This window comes from Pristis pectinata, chromosome 5, assembly GCF_009764475.1.
Source record: "Pristis pectinata isolate sPriPec2 chromosome 5, sPriPec2.1.pri, whole genome shotgun sequence".
In the NCBI taxonomy this organism is placed as follows: Eukaryota; Metazoa; Chordata; class Chondrichthyes; order Rhinopristiformes; family Pristidae; genus Pristis; species Pristis pectinata.
The window spans coordinates 43,274,664-43,290,905 of record NC_067409.1 but is presented as its reverse complement, the minus strand read 5'-3'; the positions used below and the strand labels follow the sequence as shown (position 1 = coordinate 43,290,905).

The 16,242-nt window shown below is 40.9% G+C and overlaps 1 protein-coding gene across 3 annotated transcripts in view; it reads left to right on the top strand.

The window, feature by feature from the left end:
* LOC127570378 (inactive phospholipase C-like protein 2) overlaps positions 1–16,242 on the top strand; it is a 215,368-nt gene that overhangs the window by 178,528 nt on the left and 20,598 nt on the right. For all 3 annotated transcript variants that reach the window (XM_052015895.1, XM_052015894.1, XM_052015896.1), the window contains one exon: positions 4,835–4,910. In XM_052015895.1, the coding sequence (XP_051871855.1) occupies positions 4,835–4,910 (76 nt within the window). The remainder of the gene's footprint in view (positions 1–4,834; positions 4,911–16,242) is intronic.

The window sequence follows — 16,242 nt, the reverse complement described above, 5'->3', positions numbered from 1 at the left end:
GTATGTCATGGCAGCCACACAAAAGATGAAAAATAGGTAAGTTTATGATGGAGTACTTTTGTTAGCTTGTTGATCTCAATTTCTTCAACAGAAAAAAATTCATGATAAAGTTCAGTTTTACTTTCTTAATTTCATGTTTTTAAGAATTAACAAATCTTATTTTTAAGCTTTGCATATTTTGCTGGTTGAGCATTTGTAATTCAACCTATTACCTCTATTGTCTGTTTTATAGAAAAGGCATTTCTAGGTTATTTTTAGGAAACATTCAGGATGTGGAAGAAAAGTAATCTCATAAAGAAAAATGCAAGATTTATAGTCATATACTTCCTTAATCTTATGCTGTTTTGTGTTGCTTTTCAGCTAATAAACTGTTTTTGTTCAATGGTACTCCTCTGAAGTGCTTGAGGATATTTCATTATGTTGAAGGTACAATATAAGTGCAGGTTGTTACTGTTATTAAAGAGCATTTACTGTTTCAGTATTGTGCACAGCAAGGTCTAAAAATGGCATTGTAATGATCACCATATAATATATTTTAATGATATAATAACAGAACATACAGGTCAGACAGCATCTGTGGAGGGAAAACTGAGTTAATGTTTCTGCCCAATGAAGACTTTATCAGAACTTTTTTTATTTCAGATTATTATTATCTGCAGAGCTGTGCTTTCAATTTATATTTTAATCATGTTAATTAAAAGCTAACTATTAGCCAGGACACCAGAAATACCCCTGTCATTCTTTGAAGTAGTAGCTTGGGATCCCCCTAAATGGACAGACAGAACTTTGGTTTAACATCATGAGAAAAGGCACCTTTGTCAGGGCTGTGCTTGCTTGGTATGAGCTAGATTGTCATTTTTGTATGTAGTGGCTTGCCCTATAACACTTTGCATGGCAACTAGTATTCCATTTATGTGTGCTGCCCACCTGTTTGGGGACGGCACATCCAAGTCAAAGCAAAGTAGTTTCCCATGGTGGCTGCAATGCAGGTAGAAGAATAATGATATAATGCATTTACCATGTAGCAGGGCATCGGCCTGAAAAAGGGAACTCTGCCTGCTGTTATCTGGCAAGAGGGAATGAACAGTGCTTTGCATTGGTGCTCACCCTCATGCATCAGTAGATAGCAAACTCTGAATAGCTGCTCATTTCTTCAATCACTGGTCAGAAGGAACACCAAGGGAACGGTCACATTAATAACTTATGTTACGTTATGGCAGATGCCAAACTTCAGCAAGGAAGTCTCATGCACTGTTCCACACCAAGGTTCAGGGAGGAGTACCTCTCCTTAGACATCCTGGATGTTTTACAGCCACATGCTGAGAACCCTATCACTTTTCCACCTCCCTCCTCGAGCAGTTTCTCCTGCTCTGCATGCTCTCTTGCTTGTTCTCCAAGTCATACTGCAGTCCATACCCATATTGGGGAGCTTCAGTCCATGGTCTAGTACTCTCTGTAAAACTTTAAAGCCACAAAGGATTTATGTTGCATTTGAAACTGAAACAATTACATGTTTTTTTTTAATTGAGAAAGCCCTCAGTAAAGGATTACACCAATGATCAAAATAGTTGGATGAAGCCTGTGTTCTAAAAGATTTTAGGATAAAAGAGAAAAGAGTATTTAAGAAATATGATGTGCTTCATAGTTCTGAGAATGAATTACAACAAGGGGTGAAACAGTAAGTGAGGATGAAGGGAACATTGAAACTTGAATGCCAGCTAAATAAAAAAAAGCATAACTTGGACCATTATAACAGTATAGCAAACAATTAACTAATACCAAACAAAATACCCACTCAGTGGATAGAAATGGGATAGGAATAGAATATGATTGGAAAATTGGCAATTCGGAAACAGGTTGAAGCCTGCAAGAGTTTCAGAAGCAGACAAAATCAACATGAGGTGTAGCAGGCTTATTAATAGATTTAAAGCATACACTGTTTTAGAATCCACAAGAGACTCATTAGCAAAACTACAATGCAGCCAACATTTCATCACCAGGTTTTGCTGGGAGGAATCTCAATGTCAGGATCCTCTTTTGACTTTTTTTAAAGAGGAATGTCTGGCTTTTTTTTCCTATCTTTTCATATTTTGGTGTAACCCAGCCACTGAGGGATTGATAACTAAGTAAAGATTTCTTCTCATCTTGTGATTTGCAGCTTTTTCAACTGGTTATTGTGAATAATTAATATTTGCTAAGTGTGGCTATTGATCTGGATCAAATCAAGGACTTCCTTGTTATTTGTGAGGCTGTTGTGGGAGATCTCATCAGTAACTCAGTATGCTGAAAAAGCATGCTGGAATACTTCCAGTTTGTGGAATATCTAAGTAACATTTACAACCATTCCAGCTTTATATGAAAAGCCTAGTGAAAGTCCAACATTTCCTTGTGAACAAGAAGAAGCACTCCTGCTCTTTCAGGCCCACAAAAAGTCCTCCAAAAAAAGTTTACCAGTAACCTTCATGGGCTTGCCTTGGAATCAAATAATAATATGACAAGGGGAGGAAGCTCATTGGATAGGAAAGATTCAGTGTGATATGGGCCAAATGTTGGGAAATGGGACTGGCTCAAGTAGACAATTTGGTTGGCATGGACAAGTTGGGCTGAAGGGCCTTTTTCCATGCTGTATAACTCTATGACTTGTGCTTGTGCTGGCTCTTTGCAATCAACCCCACTACCCTAGTACAAAAATTGAAAGTGCAGGAAATACTCAGCAGGGCAGGCAGCATCAATCGTGAGACAATTAGAGGTAACATTTCAGTTTGAAGTCTAAAATCAAACTGGTAAAAGTTTGTTATTTAGGTAGTGAAGAGCCATCTTAACCCAGTCTTGGCTACATGTGACTCCAATGTGGCAGTATCTAGAGAGTGCTGTTGGCTCTTCCCCATCTGCACAAAGAAAAATCCTCCCTTAAATTAGAACATAGAACAGTACAGCACAGGAACAGGCCCTTTGGCCCATGATGTTGTGCCAAACTAATTAAACTGGTAATTAAATGCCTAACTAAACTAATCCCTTCTGCCTACACAATGTCCATATCCCTCCATTCTCTGCACATTCATGTGCCTAAGAGCCTCTTAAACGCCTCTATCATATTTGCCTCCACTACCACCCCTGGCAGCGTATTCCAAGTACCCATCACTCTCTGTGCAAAATAAAAACTTGCCCTGCACATCTCCTTTGAACTTGCCCCTTCTCACCTTAAATCCATGCCCTCTAGTATTAGATGTTTCAACCCTGGGAAAAAGATACTGGCTGTCTACTCTATCTATGCCTCTCATAATCTTATAAGCCTCTCTCAGGTTTCTACTCAGCTTCCGCTGCTCCAGAGAAAACAACCCAAGTTTGTCCAACCTCTCCTTATAGCACATGCCCTCTAATCCAGGCAGTATCCTGGTAAACCTCTACTGCATTCCACATCTTTCCTACAATGGGGCAACCAGACTGAATGCAATACTCCAGATGCGGCCTAACTAGAGTTCTATGAAGCTGCAACATGACTTCCCAACTCTTGAACTCATTGCCTCAACTAATAAAACAAGCAGGCCATATGCCTTCTTTACCATCTGATCAACCTGTGCAACCACTTTTAGGAGGAATCCTCCTAATAGGGACTTATGAGAACTGCTGCAGGATTTCTTCACAGCAGGTCACAAGCCCCTGCCCACCACTGGCCCCTTCACAACATCACTGCAATATTAAATTAAACATGTGCTGACATTGCTTCCCCTGCTGATAGAAGCTGACATTAAGCATGTTGGGTTCTGCTGCTGAGAGAGGAAGGAGGGAGGAACGAGTGGTGAATGTGGGAAGGAGGGAGAGGAAGTAGGAAAGGGAAGGAGGTCAATTGGAGAGAGGAGAGAGTGTGGAATGGAGGGAGCTGGGTGGATTCACATGTTCCAGGCTGGCAGTAAACTAAATGACTCTGGGACCACAGTTTCCCTGGAGTCATCCAACATGGCTCAGAATAGGGTGGTCAGTGGTGAGCACTCCAGCTCACTCCTGACCTTTGAAACAAATTGAAGCGTGTCTCAGAGTGATCTTCCTAGATGTTCCTTCCAGGAACCACTGGGAACTTGCTGGTGAGGCAAACATGCCCTTCTCCCAGTAAGCTTCACGCACCACAAATCACACCCACACCATTCTCTACCCACAACCTGCCCTATGACAACCATAAGTCGAACTGGCAAGGAGAATGAAAATGATTATTGAAGTCTCACTCTCAAACTGAACAGAAGTGTTCCACAAAGCTGACATCCAATCCACATGCAATCTCTCAGATGTAAAAGAAACTGTGTTGCGAGCAGTAATATATAAATTTTAATAACACATAAATTATTATTTCACAGAGAGGCAGAGTTTGTGGATATGAACAGTGAGGAAAGAAGAGGTAAAATATGCAATATTGCCTTTTCTGCTTTTGCACAGGGAATTGCCTTGAATGCTGAAAGGGGAAGGCAAGGGAGGGAAGACACTAAATGTGAGCAGGAAAGGATGATCCATTGAGTGTACAGATTGGTGGTATTGAAGTTGAAGTTCTGGGAAGTTTGGAAAGGGATGAAAGTGGGGGTGCATCTGTCGTATTAAAGGCCTCTCCCTTTCCCTTGCTCTTTTACCATCACCCTGAAAATTTTTCTCCTGCATTCTGGTTGCCATAAGGCATTACTCATGGGCTAGAGGCCATGGAGCTATAATCAGACTTGCAGTTAAAATGGTGTGCACATCCTCATTATATCTTACACTATTCTTTTCAGACAGGAGTGCTTTAAAAGTGATCCTTAAATGTGCTGGGTCAAAATATTAACTCACTATGTGTTGCTTTTATATTTTGTAGATGATCCAGACAACCAAAGCTCTACTAGAAAATGGTGATGGGGTGAGTGAAAAAATAATGCAGTGTCAAAGAACAGGTATGTGCAAATTTTGAAGTTGCTTCCTTAAAATGGTTTTACTACCTGCACAACAATTATTGAGTTATCATTTGTGTATTTAACAAGTTTTTACAATTAATACATTTTACATACTTACCATAGATGAATGTTGAATTATTTGCAAAGTATAACTTGTAATTCATTGTGTTTGCAAAATTAGCTTCCATTGATGGAAGGAATGGTGTGAATAAATTCCTTTTGGAGTACCAATAACTGAAATTTAAAATAGTAACTTAACTAACCAAAAATCCCTTCCTACTACTTGGAACCCTATACTGACTGGGACTGTGCAGAATGCTTGCTCATGAGAAGACAGAAGATTGATTTGCCTAATGATTCTGTTTGTTCAAAAACCTTCATCTACCCCATTAGTCTCCCTCAGAATCTTATATACTTCAATAAGATCCCTTCTCATTCTTGTAAACTCCAATGAGTATAGGCCTAATCTGCTCAACCTTTCTCATCCCCATCATCCCAGGACTGAACCTAGTGAACCGTCTCTGCACTGCCTCCAATGCAAGCTCATCCTTCCATAAATACGGAAACCAAAATTCTTGGTGCCGTCACAGCAGCACCTGTAATACTGCATCAAAACTTCCCTACATTTATACTCCGTACCCCCTTTAGTAAAGGCTAACATTCCATTAACCCTCCTAATTATTGGCTGTACCTACATGCTAACTTTTCATATTTCATGTACTATGACCCCAAAATCCCTTTGAACCATAACATTTTGTCTCACCCCATATATATAATAATTTTCACTTCATTCTCCTTTGCAAAGTGAATAATCTCACATCTTCCCCCATTATGCTTCAGCGGCCAATTTCTTGCCCTTTGTAAGCCCTTTATATCTTCCTCACAACCTACTGACTTACCCAAGAAAAGCAAATTCAAATCTTTTGACAACAGCTAGGGATTTTACATTTGGTTAATTGAATAAAAACATAGCCTCAATAGTAATGACCATAAAACTGTCAGATAGACATAAAAACCCATTTAGTTCACTAATGTGAATCAAAGAAGGAAATCTGTGGTCGTTACTCAGGCTGGTCTGTATGTGACTGCAACACACACCAAGGTGTTGGATTCTGAACTGCACTCCAGCAAACCACTTATTGTATTGATTCACAACCTCAAGTGTACCATGTACATACTATGTTCATTAAGATTGTTGTATTGGTCCTCCATCTGGAAAACATCAACGACTTCCTTTTTTATATGTTCATGAGTTGCAGCTTGTGTTGCAGCAGGTGCAAAAAGATTGCAAAATGTTATGTTTGGCTGCATTTCACTGCTTTTACGTATGTTACCTGTGTTAACAATTAAGCCAAAACATATTGAATTCAGGCAGAGTAAAAGCATTAGACTTAAGTGATTCCTATAAAATATTTAAATACCATCACTGCCTAGCAACATATATTAGTTTACCACATCTATTTTGTTTAATGGTAGCATCTGTTGAAGCCATCTCTCGCAATATCACTGAGTTAAGAACATTTCTTAGTGTTGCCGTTCTTAATTGTCTTATGTTGAAGAATGTCATTGCATAAAAAAAATCCTCTTAAAATTTTCATTTATATGGCACCTTAAATATAGTAAAACATACTGAGGTTTTTTGCAGGAACACAATGAAATACATTTGACACAGGGAGAAGCGTAGAGAGAGAGGTAGCCCAATGCTTGGTCAGAGGAGGAGTTTTTGAGGAATGTAAGAGGAGGAGTTTTGGAGAAGTTTTGAAAGGAAATCTCAGAGTCTGGGCCCAGGTAACTAGAGGGATGACTTCCTGTAGGGGAGCAGTTCAGATCCTCAAGGTCAGAATTGGAGGAGCACAGAGATTTTGGAGAGCTATAGAGTGGTAATGCAGAATGGATAACAGAGTGGTTAAATCACTGGACTGGAGAGGAATGAGCCCAAATCCCTTGACAACAGCTGGGGATTTTAAAGTCAGTTAATTTAATAAATTCACAATAAAAACCTATTGTCAACAGTAATGATCATAAAACTGTCAGATAGTCCTAAAACCCCATTTGGTTTACCAATGTCCATTAAAGAAGGAAATCTGTGGTCCATACCAAGCTAGTCTAAATATGACTGCAACTTACACCAAGGTGGCTGATTCTTAATAACCCTCCAACAAGCTACTCATTGTATCAATCCACAACATCAAAACACCACCAAGGAAAGAAATAAATGACCTCCCAGATTGAACAGCTGCCTGATTTGGGGAAAGGCACACCCAGCCCAGCTGATCCTGCAAAGTCTTCCTTATAAGTATCTGGGGGACATGCTTACAATATGAACGTTGCCCTGCAGATTAGACCACCTATTGTACTCAACTAATGTCAGTGATTCCTCCATCGTGATACCCGAATATGTCCTGTCCCACTGGCAGGACCCACTGTACACTGTATGGTAGAACTGAGGAAGGGGTAATTAGAAGGTCCTCATTGGAACCCATGATGAATCCTGGCATCAGCACAAGTATCCTGCTTATCACTACCTCCAGCATGCACTCCTCAGCTGATGAATTGGTTCTCACCCTTGTTAACACAACTTGGAAAAAATAAGGGCTCAGAATGCACTCTGCCTGGGATATTTCAATGCCCACCAGTAAGACTGACCACCATTACTACCAAGTCTAACCAAACTGGTGATGTCTAGCAACCCCGAAGAGGCTGGTGTCCTGTGTTGAGTAACTCGACTTTCCATCATCTACAAGACACAAGTCAGGAATGTGTTGGAATTCTCTCTACTTGGCTGGATGCATAGACTCAGTAGGCTGTCTGGCCTCCTGTGTTGTTAGAAAATATGAGAAATATCATCATACCTTCATCATCATGATGACTCCTTTTTGGAACTCTCTAAGCACTAATAACACTCAAGAAGTTCAGCACATTCAGGAGAAAGAAACCCCTTGAATGCCACCCGAAGCATTCATTGCCTCCACCATTGGTACACAGTAGCTGCTATGTGTATCAACAACAAAATACATCGCAATTACTTACCCAGGCTACTCTGACATTTCCCAAACCTGCAATCTTTACCACCAACGGGGATGAGAGCATCATGTGCAGGAGAACAGCATCAGAGGCAGGTTCCCTGACCAAACACACATTATTTTGGCTTGGACAATTATAGCAGTACAGTGGTGTGGCAGGTAGTGTTGCTGCCCGACTGTTTCTGTAGCCAGGGTTTAATCCTGACCACCAGTGCTATCTGTGTGGAGTTTGCATGCTCTCCATGTGACAGTGTTGGTTTCCTCCCACATCCCAAAGACATGTTGGTTGGTTGGTAGGTCAATTGGCAACTGAAGAATAACCCCCCCTAGTGTCGATGGGTGATAGGAAAATTAAGATGGAATTGATAGCCATGTGAGAAAATAAGAAATAAGTGGGAGAATGGGACTGATGGGAACGCTCTAAGACAGAGGTTTTCAACCTGTGGTCCGCGGACCCCTGGGGGTCCGTGGTGGGTTGCCAGGGGTCCACGAGCAAGCCAAGAAAAAAATGGAAAAGCAACCTGTTACAAAGACGTAGCTTACTTGCTTGCTCCAGTTTTCCACTATTCAGAAAATTGGCCATATCTATTCTATCTGTTATAGGGGACAATCTTAGAGACTTAGATGGTGTTCCCTTCTGGTAAGCTGCCACTTAATATTCGATGTGTGTAGTCAGTAGTGTTTACTACTCACTACTATTCTGTTGTGCGCTGTAGTGTTAGTGAGACTGAGTGACGTTGTTGGTGTGCCTTAATAATATTGCTTACTTACCGTGCATTTACGCCTCAGTGACATCACTGTTAAACGAAAAGTGCGCAAGTGTGTAAATTTTAGATTAGTTTTGATAATTTTGTTTATCAGTAATAGTAATTGAACTGTCCAGCGTGTATTGCTGAGTGTGGAGAAATTTATGAAGAGAAAAGCTGACCAGAAACCAGGAGATTCTGATGACGAAGGGGATAAGGGTGACCGAAAGAGAAAACAACGCAAGTACGATCCAGAATATATTTCATGTGGCTTCATCGCAGTGGGGACAACTGCGGACCAACCTCTCCGTGTTGTGTATTTGCAAACACTGTCCAACAATGCAACGAAACCAGCGAAATTGAAGCACCATTTAACAACAGTGCATCCAGATATTGCCGGTAAGCCGAAGGAATATTTTGAGCGGCAAAAGGAGCTGTACCTCAAGCAGAAAGGCAAAATGACAGCCTGCGCCACTGTAAATGAGAAGGCTCTTCGCGCATCATATTTGGTAGCATTACGAATAGCACGTTCCAGAAAGCCTCATACAATTGGAGAAGAGCTTATACTGCCTGCAGCAGTAGATATATGCGAAGTTGTACTGGGAAAAGAATCCAGTCAAAAACTGAAAGCCATTCCACTGTCTGATAACACAGTAAGCAGGAGAATTGGCAATATGGCGGAAGATATACAGAGCCAGCTGATAGCACGTCTTCAGCAAGTCAGATTTGCGATTCAGCTCGAATGTTGCCAGATCTGCGCAGTTGTTGGTTTATGTTCGATATTGCAGGGAAGGAGAGGCTTTGGAAGGCTTTTTGTTTTGCAAGGCGCTCCCAGGGCGTACAACCGGTGAAGAACTTTTCTGTGTGCTTGACATTTTTTTTGTACAATCGGCATTGGCGTGGACACAGTGTATTGGAGTATGCACGGATGGTGCTGCCGCGATGACAGGACAGAAGTTGGGTCTAGTGCATGAGTAGAAGATGTAGCTCCATGTGTGGCAGCAACCCACTGCATGATTCACCGTGAGGCTTTGGCTGCAAAGGATATGGATGAAAATCTTGCGGATGTGTTTTCCACGTGCATTAAAATCATTAACTTTATCAAAGCCAGGCCGCTCAATCATCGTTTGTTTGAAAACATATGCCGTGAAATGGAAGCCAAGCATAAGCATTTGTTGGTACATACAGAAGTCAGATGGCTGTCACGAGGCTGAGTTGTGCAGCGTGTATATGAATTGCGAGATGAACCGCTCATTTTTCTAAATGATCATAACGGATCATTGGCACAGTTCTTGACAGATGAGACGTGGGTTGCCAGATTAGCTTATCTTGCAGATATTTTCAGCATTTTGAACAGCTTAAATCTATCATTGCAAGGACCTGGCTCAAATGTTCTGAAAACGCATGACGAAATCAATGCCTTCCAGAAAAAACTCCGTATCTGGAAGGGAAGATGCGAGCAAGGCGTCTATGATATGTTTCCGTTGCTGGCTGACTTTCTGACAGTGAACGAGACTAAGACAGAGGCCATTGCGAGCACCATTTTGAACCATATTCAACAGCTGTCACATTACTTCCATGAGTATTTCAGCAATGATGACGCTAGCATGTTTGATTGGATTCGAAGTCCGTTTGAATGCATGCTTACTGATTTAACTGAACGTGAATAAGAAGAATTGGCTGAACTGTCATCTGACAGGACTTTGTGCTTGCAGTTCAACCGAATGTCACTGTTGTCTTTCTGGATAGCATGTTCCCAGGAGTATCCACTGCTGTCCGGCAAAGCTGTCAATGTTCTGTTACCATTTGCAACCACTTACTTGTGCGAAATAGCATCTTCTGCAGTCACTGCCATGAAAACTAAATACAGATCAAGACTGAATATTGAGGATGACATTTGCGTATGTTTGTTGCACATACCACCACGTTTGGACAAACTCTGCAGTGCAAAACAGGCACAACCTTCACATTGAACTGAACACTGAAAGACACCGCTGGTAATTATCGGTGATTGAAATAGTCACTATTTCAATAGGGCCTATGTGCAGTAATTTAAGTGCTGTATGCATGAATTATCGATTGTTTGATTTTGTGCGCTTTGGGGGTCCACCATCCAACATGGACATGTTCTGGGGGGCTGCAGCATGAAAAAGGTTGAAAACCACTGCTCTAAGACACAGCATAGACTCAATAGGCTGTCTGGCCTCCTGTGTTGTAAATACGTAACTATGAGAAATATCATTCCTTCATCATCACGGTGCTTCCTTTTTGGAACTCTCTAAGCAAGAGCACTGTAAGAGCACCTTCTCAGGGATTGTAGAAATTCAAGAAGGATTGTATACCAGCACCTTTCCAAAAGCATTATTAGATGACTTTTAAATTCTGGCCTTATCAGTAATGGCCGCATTCAGTAAATGAATCAAATAGTGCCACTAACAATTTTGAAAACATAAAACATGGATAAGGCTTTTAAAATTGAAGTTTGACGAATAAATGAGATGGGCGAATGGGACTTCGTGCGTGTCAGATTGCAGAGTTTTGGATATCTTGAGAGTGCAGTAGGAAAAGGTGTCAACAATATGAACTATTCGTGCAAGGAATCTTCTTAGTGGAAGCCATTTTCTTTTGTTTTATTTGTGTGTTTTTCTAATTTGTACATGGTGTGTCATTATTGTCTTTTTTTTCTCATTTTTTATTACAATACATATTCTGGGCACTTTTGCTCCCTGTTTTTAATTCTTCCCAGTGTTGTTTTTTAATCTTTCTAACATATTGTTCCAGCTTACTTTTCTCATTTCCAACTTCATCCTTCAGACACAGCATTCCTCTGTTTATTATTTTGCACTTTGTCATGTTTATGTCCTTCTTAATCTTTATCTCATTCCTTTGTAATGCTGTGAACACTGGCGCCTCTTTGCTCCCCTCCTGTTACAGCTCCTGTCTGTGTTTGTTTGATTCTCGTTACGAGATCCAACGGTCTCACTGTTTGTTGGGCTTGTGCATACCAGGTTAGAATCAACTCTTGCGTACATTGTACAATTCCATTCCCTGCACCCTTTTGCTACCTTTTCTTATTATTTGGAATTGAAAGCTCCCTTGATTGTTACTTTATGTGCTTTAATTATTTCCAATTTTTCTTGCACATTTTTTCCTGCATGGTGCTATTAGCATGTTCTATCATAATCAATTCCTACTCTGAGTTGATTCCAGGTATCGATGGAAAGGTTGTAAACTGGATTCGAAATTGGCTGTGTGGGAGAAGACAGAGAGTGGTAGTGGATGATTGTTTCTCAGACTGGAGGCCTGTGACTAGTGGTGTGCCTCAGGGATCTGTGCTGGGGCCATTGTTGTTTGTTGTCTATATCAATGATCTAGATGATAATGTGGTAAATTGGATCAGCAAGTTTGCTGATGATACTAAGATTGGAGGCGTAGTGGACAGCGAGGAAGGCTTTCAAACCTTGCAGAGGGATTTGAACCAACTGTAAGAATGGGCCAGAAAATGGCAGATGGAATTTAATGCAGACAAGTGTGAGGTGTTGCATTTTGGAAGGACAAATCGAGGTAGGACATACACTGTAAATGGTAGGGCACTGAGGAGTGCAGAGGAACAAAGGGATCTGGGAGTTCAGATACATAATCTCCTGAAAGTGGCATCGCAGGTAGACAGGGTTGTAAAGAAGGCATTTGGCATCCTGGCATTCTTAAATCAAAGTATTGAGTATAGGAGTTGGGATGTTATGGTGAGGTTGTATAGGACATTGGTGAGGCCAAATTTGGAGTATTGTGTGCAGTTCTGGTCACCTAACTATAAGAAGGATATTTGTAAGATTGAAAGAGTGCAGAGGAGATTTACTAGAATGTTGCCGGGTCTTCAGGAATTGAGTTACAGGGAAAGACTGAACAGGTTAGGACTTTATTCCTTGGAGCGCAGAAGAATGAGGGGAGATTTGATAGAGGTTTACAAAATTATGAGGGGTATAGACAGAGTTAATGCGAGTAGGCTCTTTCCACCTAGATTAGGAGAGATAAGTACAAGAGGACATGGCTTTAGGGTGAAAGGGGAAAAGTTTAGGGGGAACATTAGGGGGAACTTCTTCACTCAAAGAGTGGTGGGAGTATGGAACGGGCTGCCATCTGATGTAGTAAACGTGGGCTCACTCTTGAGTTTTAAGAATAAATTGGATAGATACATGGATGGGAGAGGTCTGGAGGGTTATGGACTGGGTGCAGGTAAATGGGACTAGCGGAATACCGTTTCGGCATAGACTAGAAGGGCCGAATGGCCTGTTTTCTGTGCTGTAGTGTTCTATGGTTCTATGGCTCTTTCATTTCAGTCCATATAGATTCTGTTTCAAAACTTCCGTTAGCTGCTTTCCTTTTCTTAGTACTGGAATTATATTATGTCTAATTAGTATGACTTATTGCTTTACTTTCCCTTTCCTCTCTAGAACCTGCACAGTTCAGTTATAGGTTCTATTTTTTTACATGGCATTGTTTCCGTTATCCCTACTCTATCTGACTCCTCATTACAGATGATGAATATTAAGAAATGCAGCCGCTTGAAATCCGAAATTAAAACAGAAAATGCTGGAAATGCTCAGCATCTGTGGAAAAAGAAATAGAATTAATATTTCAGCTCGAAGACCCTTCATCGGAGTACTGTTATAGCACAGTTATGTTGAAGGATCTTTGACCTGAAACATTGTGTTTTCTTTTTCCACAGATGCTGCCTAATCTGGTGAGTGTTTCCAACATTTTTTGTTTTTGTTTGATTTTATTCCTCGTCACAGATAGAATTGACTCCTGCATACAACCAAAACTCCATTCACTGCCTCCTTTCTGCTTCCTCTTCTTAATGTTTGGAGTTAAAAGCTACCTTGAATAGTATTCTATGTACTTTTCTCATTTCCCACTTTCCCCACTAATGTCTTCAGTTCTTTTTCTTTGTTTTGCATGTGGTGTATGTTATTGAGCATGCAGTATAATTGCTTCTCAATAGTTGTCCCTTTTAATTTTAGCACTCCTTTTATACTTATGTATTATAACTGCATTTGTTTCCTGATACCTTTATGGCACTCTGGTTCCTGAAAGAAGTGAGACCAATTATAGACCAATTAGTTTAAACATCTGTTGTTGGGAACTTGCTGGAGCATCAAGGAAGAGATAGCTAGTCACTGAAAAAAATTTAACCAATTGAATGTGGTTTTATGAAAGGGAAATCATGTTTTACAAACTTGCTGGAATTCTTCAAGGATATAACAAGTAGAGTTGATTGAGAGAATCGGTAGATCTAGTCTATTTGGATATCCAGAAGGCATTCAAAAAGGTGTCACATAAAAAGCTGATGTGCAACAGAGCTCATGGTATTGGGGGAAATGTGTTAACACGGATTGAAGACTGGTTATTACATGGAAGACAAAAAGTCAAAATAAACGGGTCTTTTTCAGTCTGAAAAGGAGGTAGTTAAGAAAGCAGATGACATATTGTCCTTTATTGCTAGGGGTGGGGGGCGGAGTTGGAGTTTAGAAGTATTGTTATAATTGTTCAGGGTGTTGTTGTGGCCACTCTGGCGTACTGTGTACAGTTCTGGTGCCCTTGTTCAAGTAAGGATATACTAGCATTGGAGGAAATCCAGAAGGGATTCACTCAGCTAATTCCTGAGATAAGAGTGTCGTTCTAAGACGATTCGCTCAAAAAGGTTCTTTGAAATTTAGAAGAATGAGAAGTGATCTTAATTCCTTTAGATTTAGAAGAATGAGGGGTGATCTTTATGAAACATATAAGATCCTAAGTGGGCATGATAGGGGAGGTGTTCAGATGTTTCCATGAGTGGGAAAACCTTGAACAAAGGGCCATAGATACAAGATAAGGGAATGGCCATTTAAAACTGAGATGCACAGGAATTTCTTCTCATGGATGTTGGTGAATCTCTCAGATTCTCTACCCCGGAGGATTATGAGGCAAGATCGCTGGAGGTATTTAAAGAGGAGGTAGATGCATTTTTGAAAAATTGGGAAATTGAGGGCCATGTGGAACTGGCACAGTTGAGGCCTGGGGCAGATCAGTTATGATCCTATTGTCTGGTGGAGCAAGCTTGAGAGATGAGCTACTCCTGCTCCTGTGTTCTTGTTTCCTGACTGTTTCTTCCTTTGACCTTTACTCGCTTCTCCTGATTCTTTTATCTTCAAATGAATTTGTTTCTCCAGGTGTCTCCCCTCAAGATATTTAAAATTCTATGAATTGCCCAATTTATCCTTCTTGATAGCAAATTGTAAGTTGTGGAACCTCACGAAACAGGTAGTAAAATTCTGTAGCCAAAACAGTGGAAAAGAAGACAGAAAACCATGACCTCACTGCAGTGCCCTTGAATACTGTGTCCACTTCTGAGATGGAAAGAAATGCTGGATGTGGACATAAGACTGATCCTTAATGTCAGAACTTTGATTCTTGTGAAAAGATCGCATAAATGGGCTTTCAACCCTGAGATAAGGGTCTAAGAGACCTGTAGGATATATGTAAGGAAAAAAATTACATATATCATAAGGAAAAATAGCTTTGTGATCATGGTAGTGGATTTGATATGTAGGCATTAAATAAAAACAGCAAATACTCAGCAAGTCCAGCAGCTTCTGTGATCTGTGGCCCTGATCGTATCTGTGGCAGTGGCCCAATTGCAGCTTGGGGCTCACTCAAGCCATTCCAAGGTATGAGGACCCCACCACACACCACTGAACCAGTTTATCCTTCAATTCCTAATTTTCCTCTCCATGTCCGGTCCCCAGTCTTCCATTTTCATTTTCTTTCAGTCCCATGCAGTGTAGAGCTTTAGAAGCAACTGCCATCTGCAAGCTCAGAAGTTGGGTTCCACAGATGCTGCCTGACCTGCTGAACATTTCAAATTTCTGGCATCTGCAGTTTGATCAGCCCTTTGCATCCAGCCCAGGTACATAAGGGGAGGTAGTGTATCTGGGCCGTAAGTAAGACAATGGCGCATCTTGAGGAGCCACTGCCTCACAACATCAGGGATCTGAGTTAAATCCAAAGATGTGCAGGTTGGAGGGTTATTTGGCCTCTGTAAAGTACCTCCAGTAAGTGAGTGGTAGTATCTGTGAAGAACATGGGGAGAACAAATTGAGCTGAGTGTTGGATTAGTGAACATAGTCAGCATGAACTTGATGGGTCAAGGTGCCTGTTTCCATGCTGTATAACTCCATGACTCTATTGTCCCATGTGCTTTGAAGCTGATCTGAAATCAAACAGATTGCCAATAATCAAGCAGCTTGGTTCAAGTCAATATGAAACATTCAATGCACTTGCACAGCACTCAAACAGTGCAACTAACCCTGAGCACTTGCAAACAACAATTGCATACAAAGTTCACAGCTATATTGGAGATGAAGGAAAATTGAGAGGGAGGAAGATAAACGGAGGTGGGGGAATGGAGATGGAGGGGTTGGTTACTCAGGGAGGGAAGAGTTGAACGATTCAATGGTATGTGATGAGGCATCACGATATGGAGCAACTGGGTGGATCCCTGCTGCAGAGGTCACTAAGGCTACA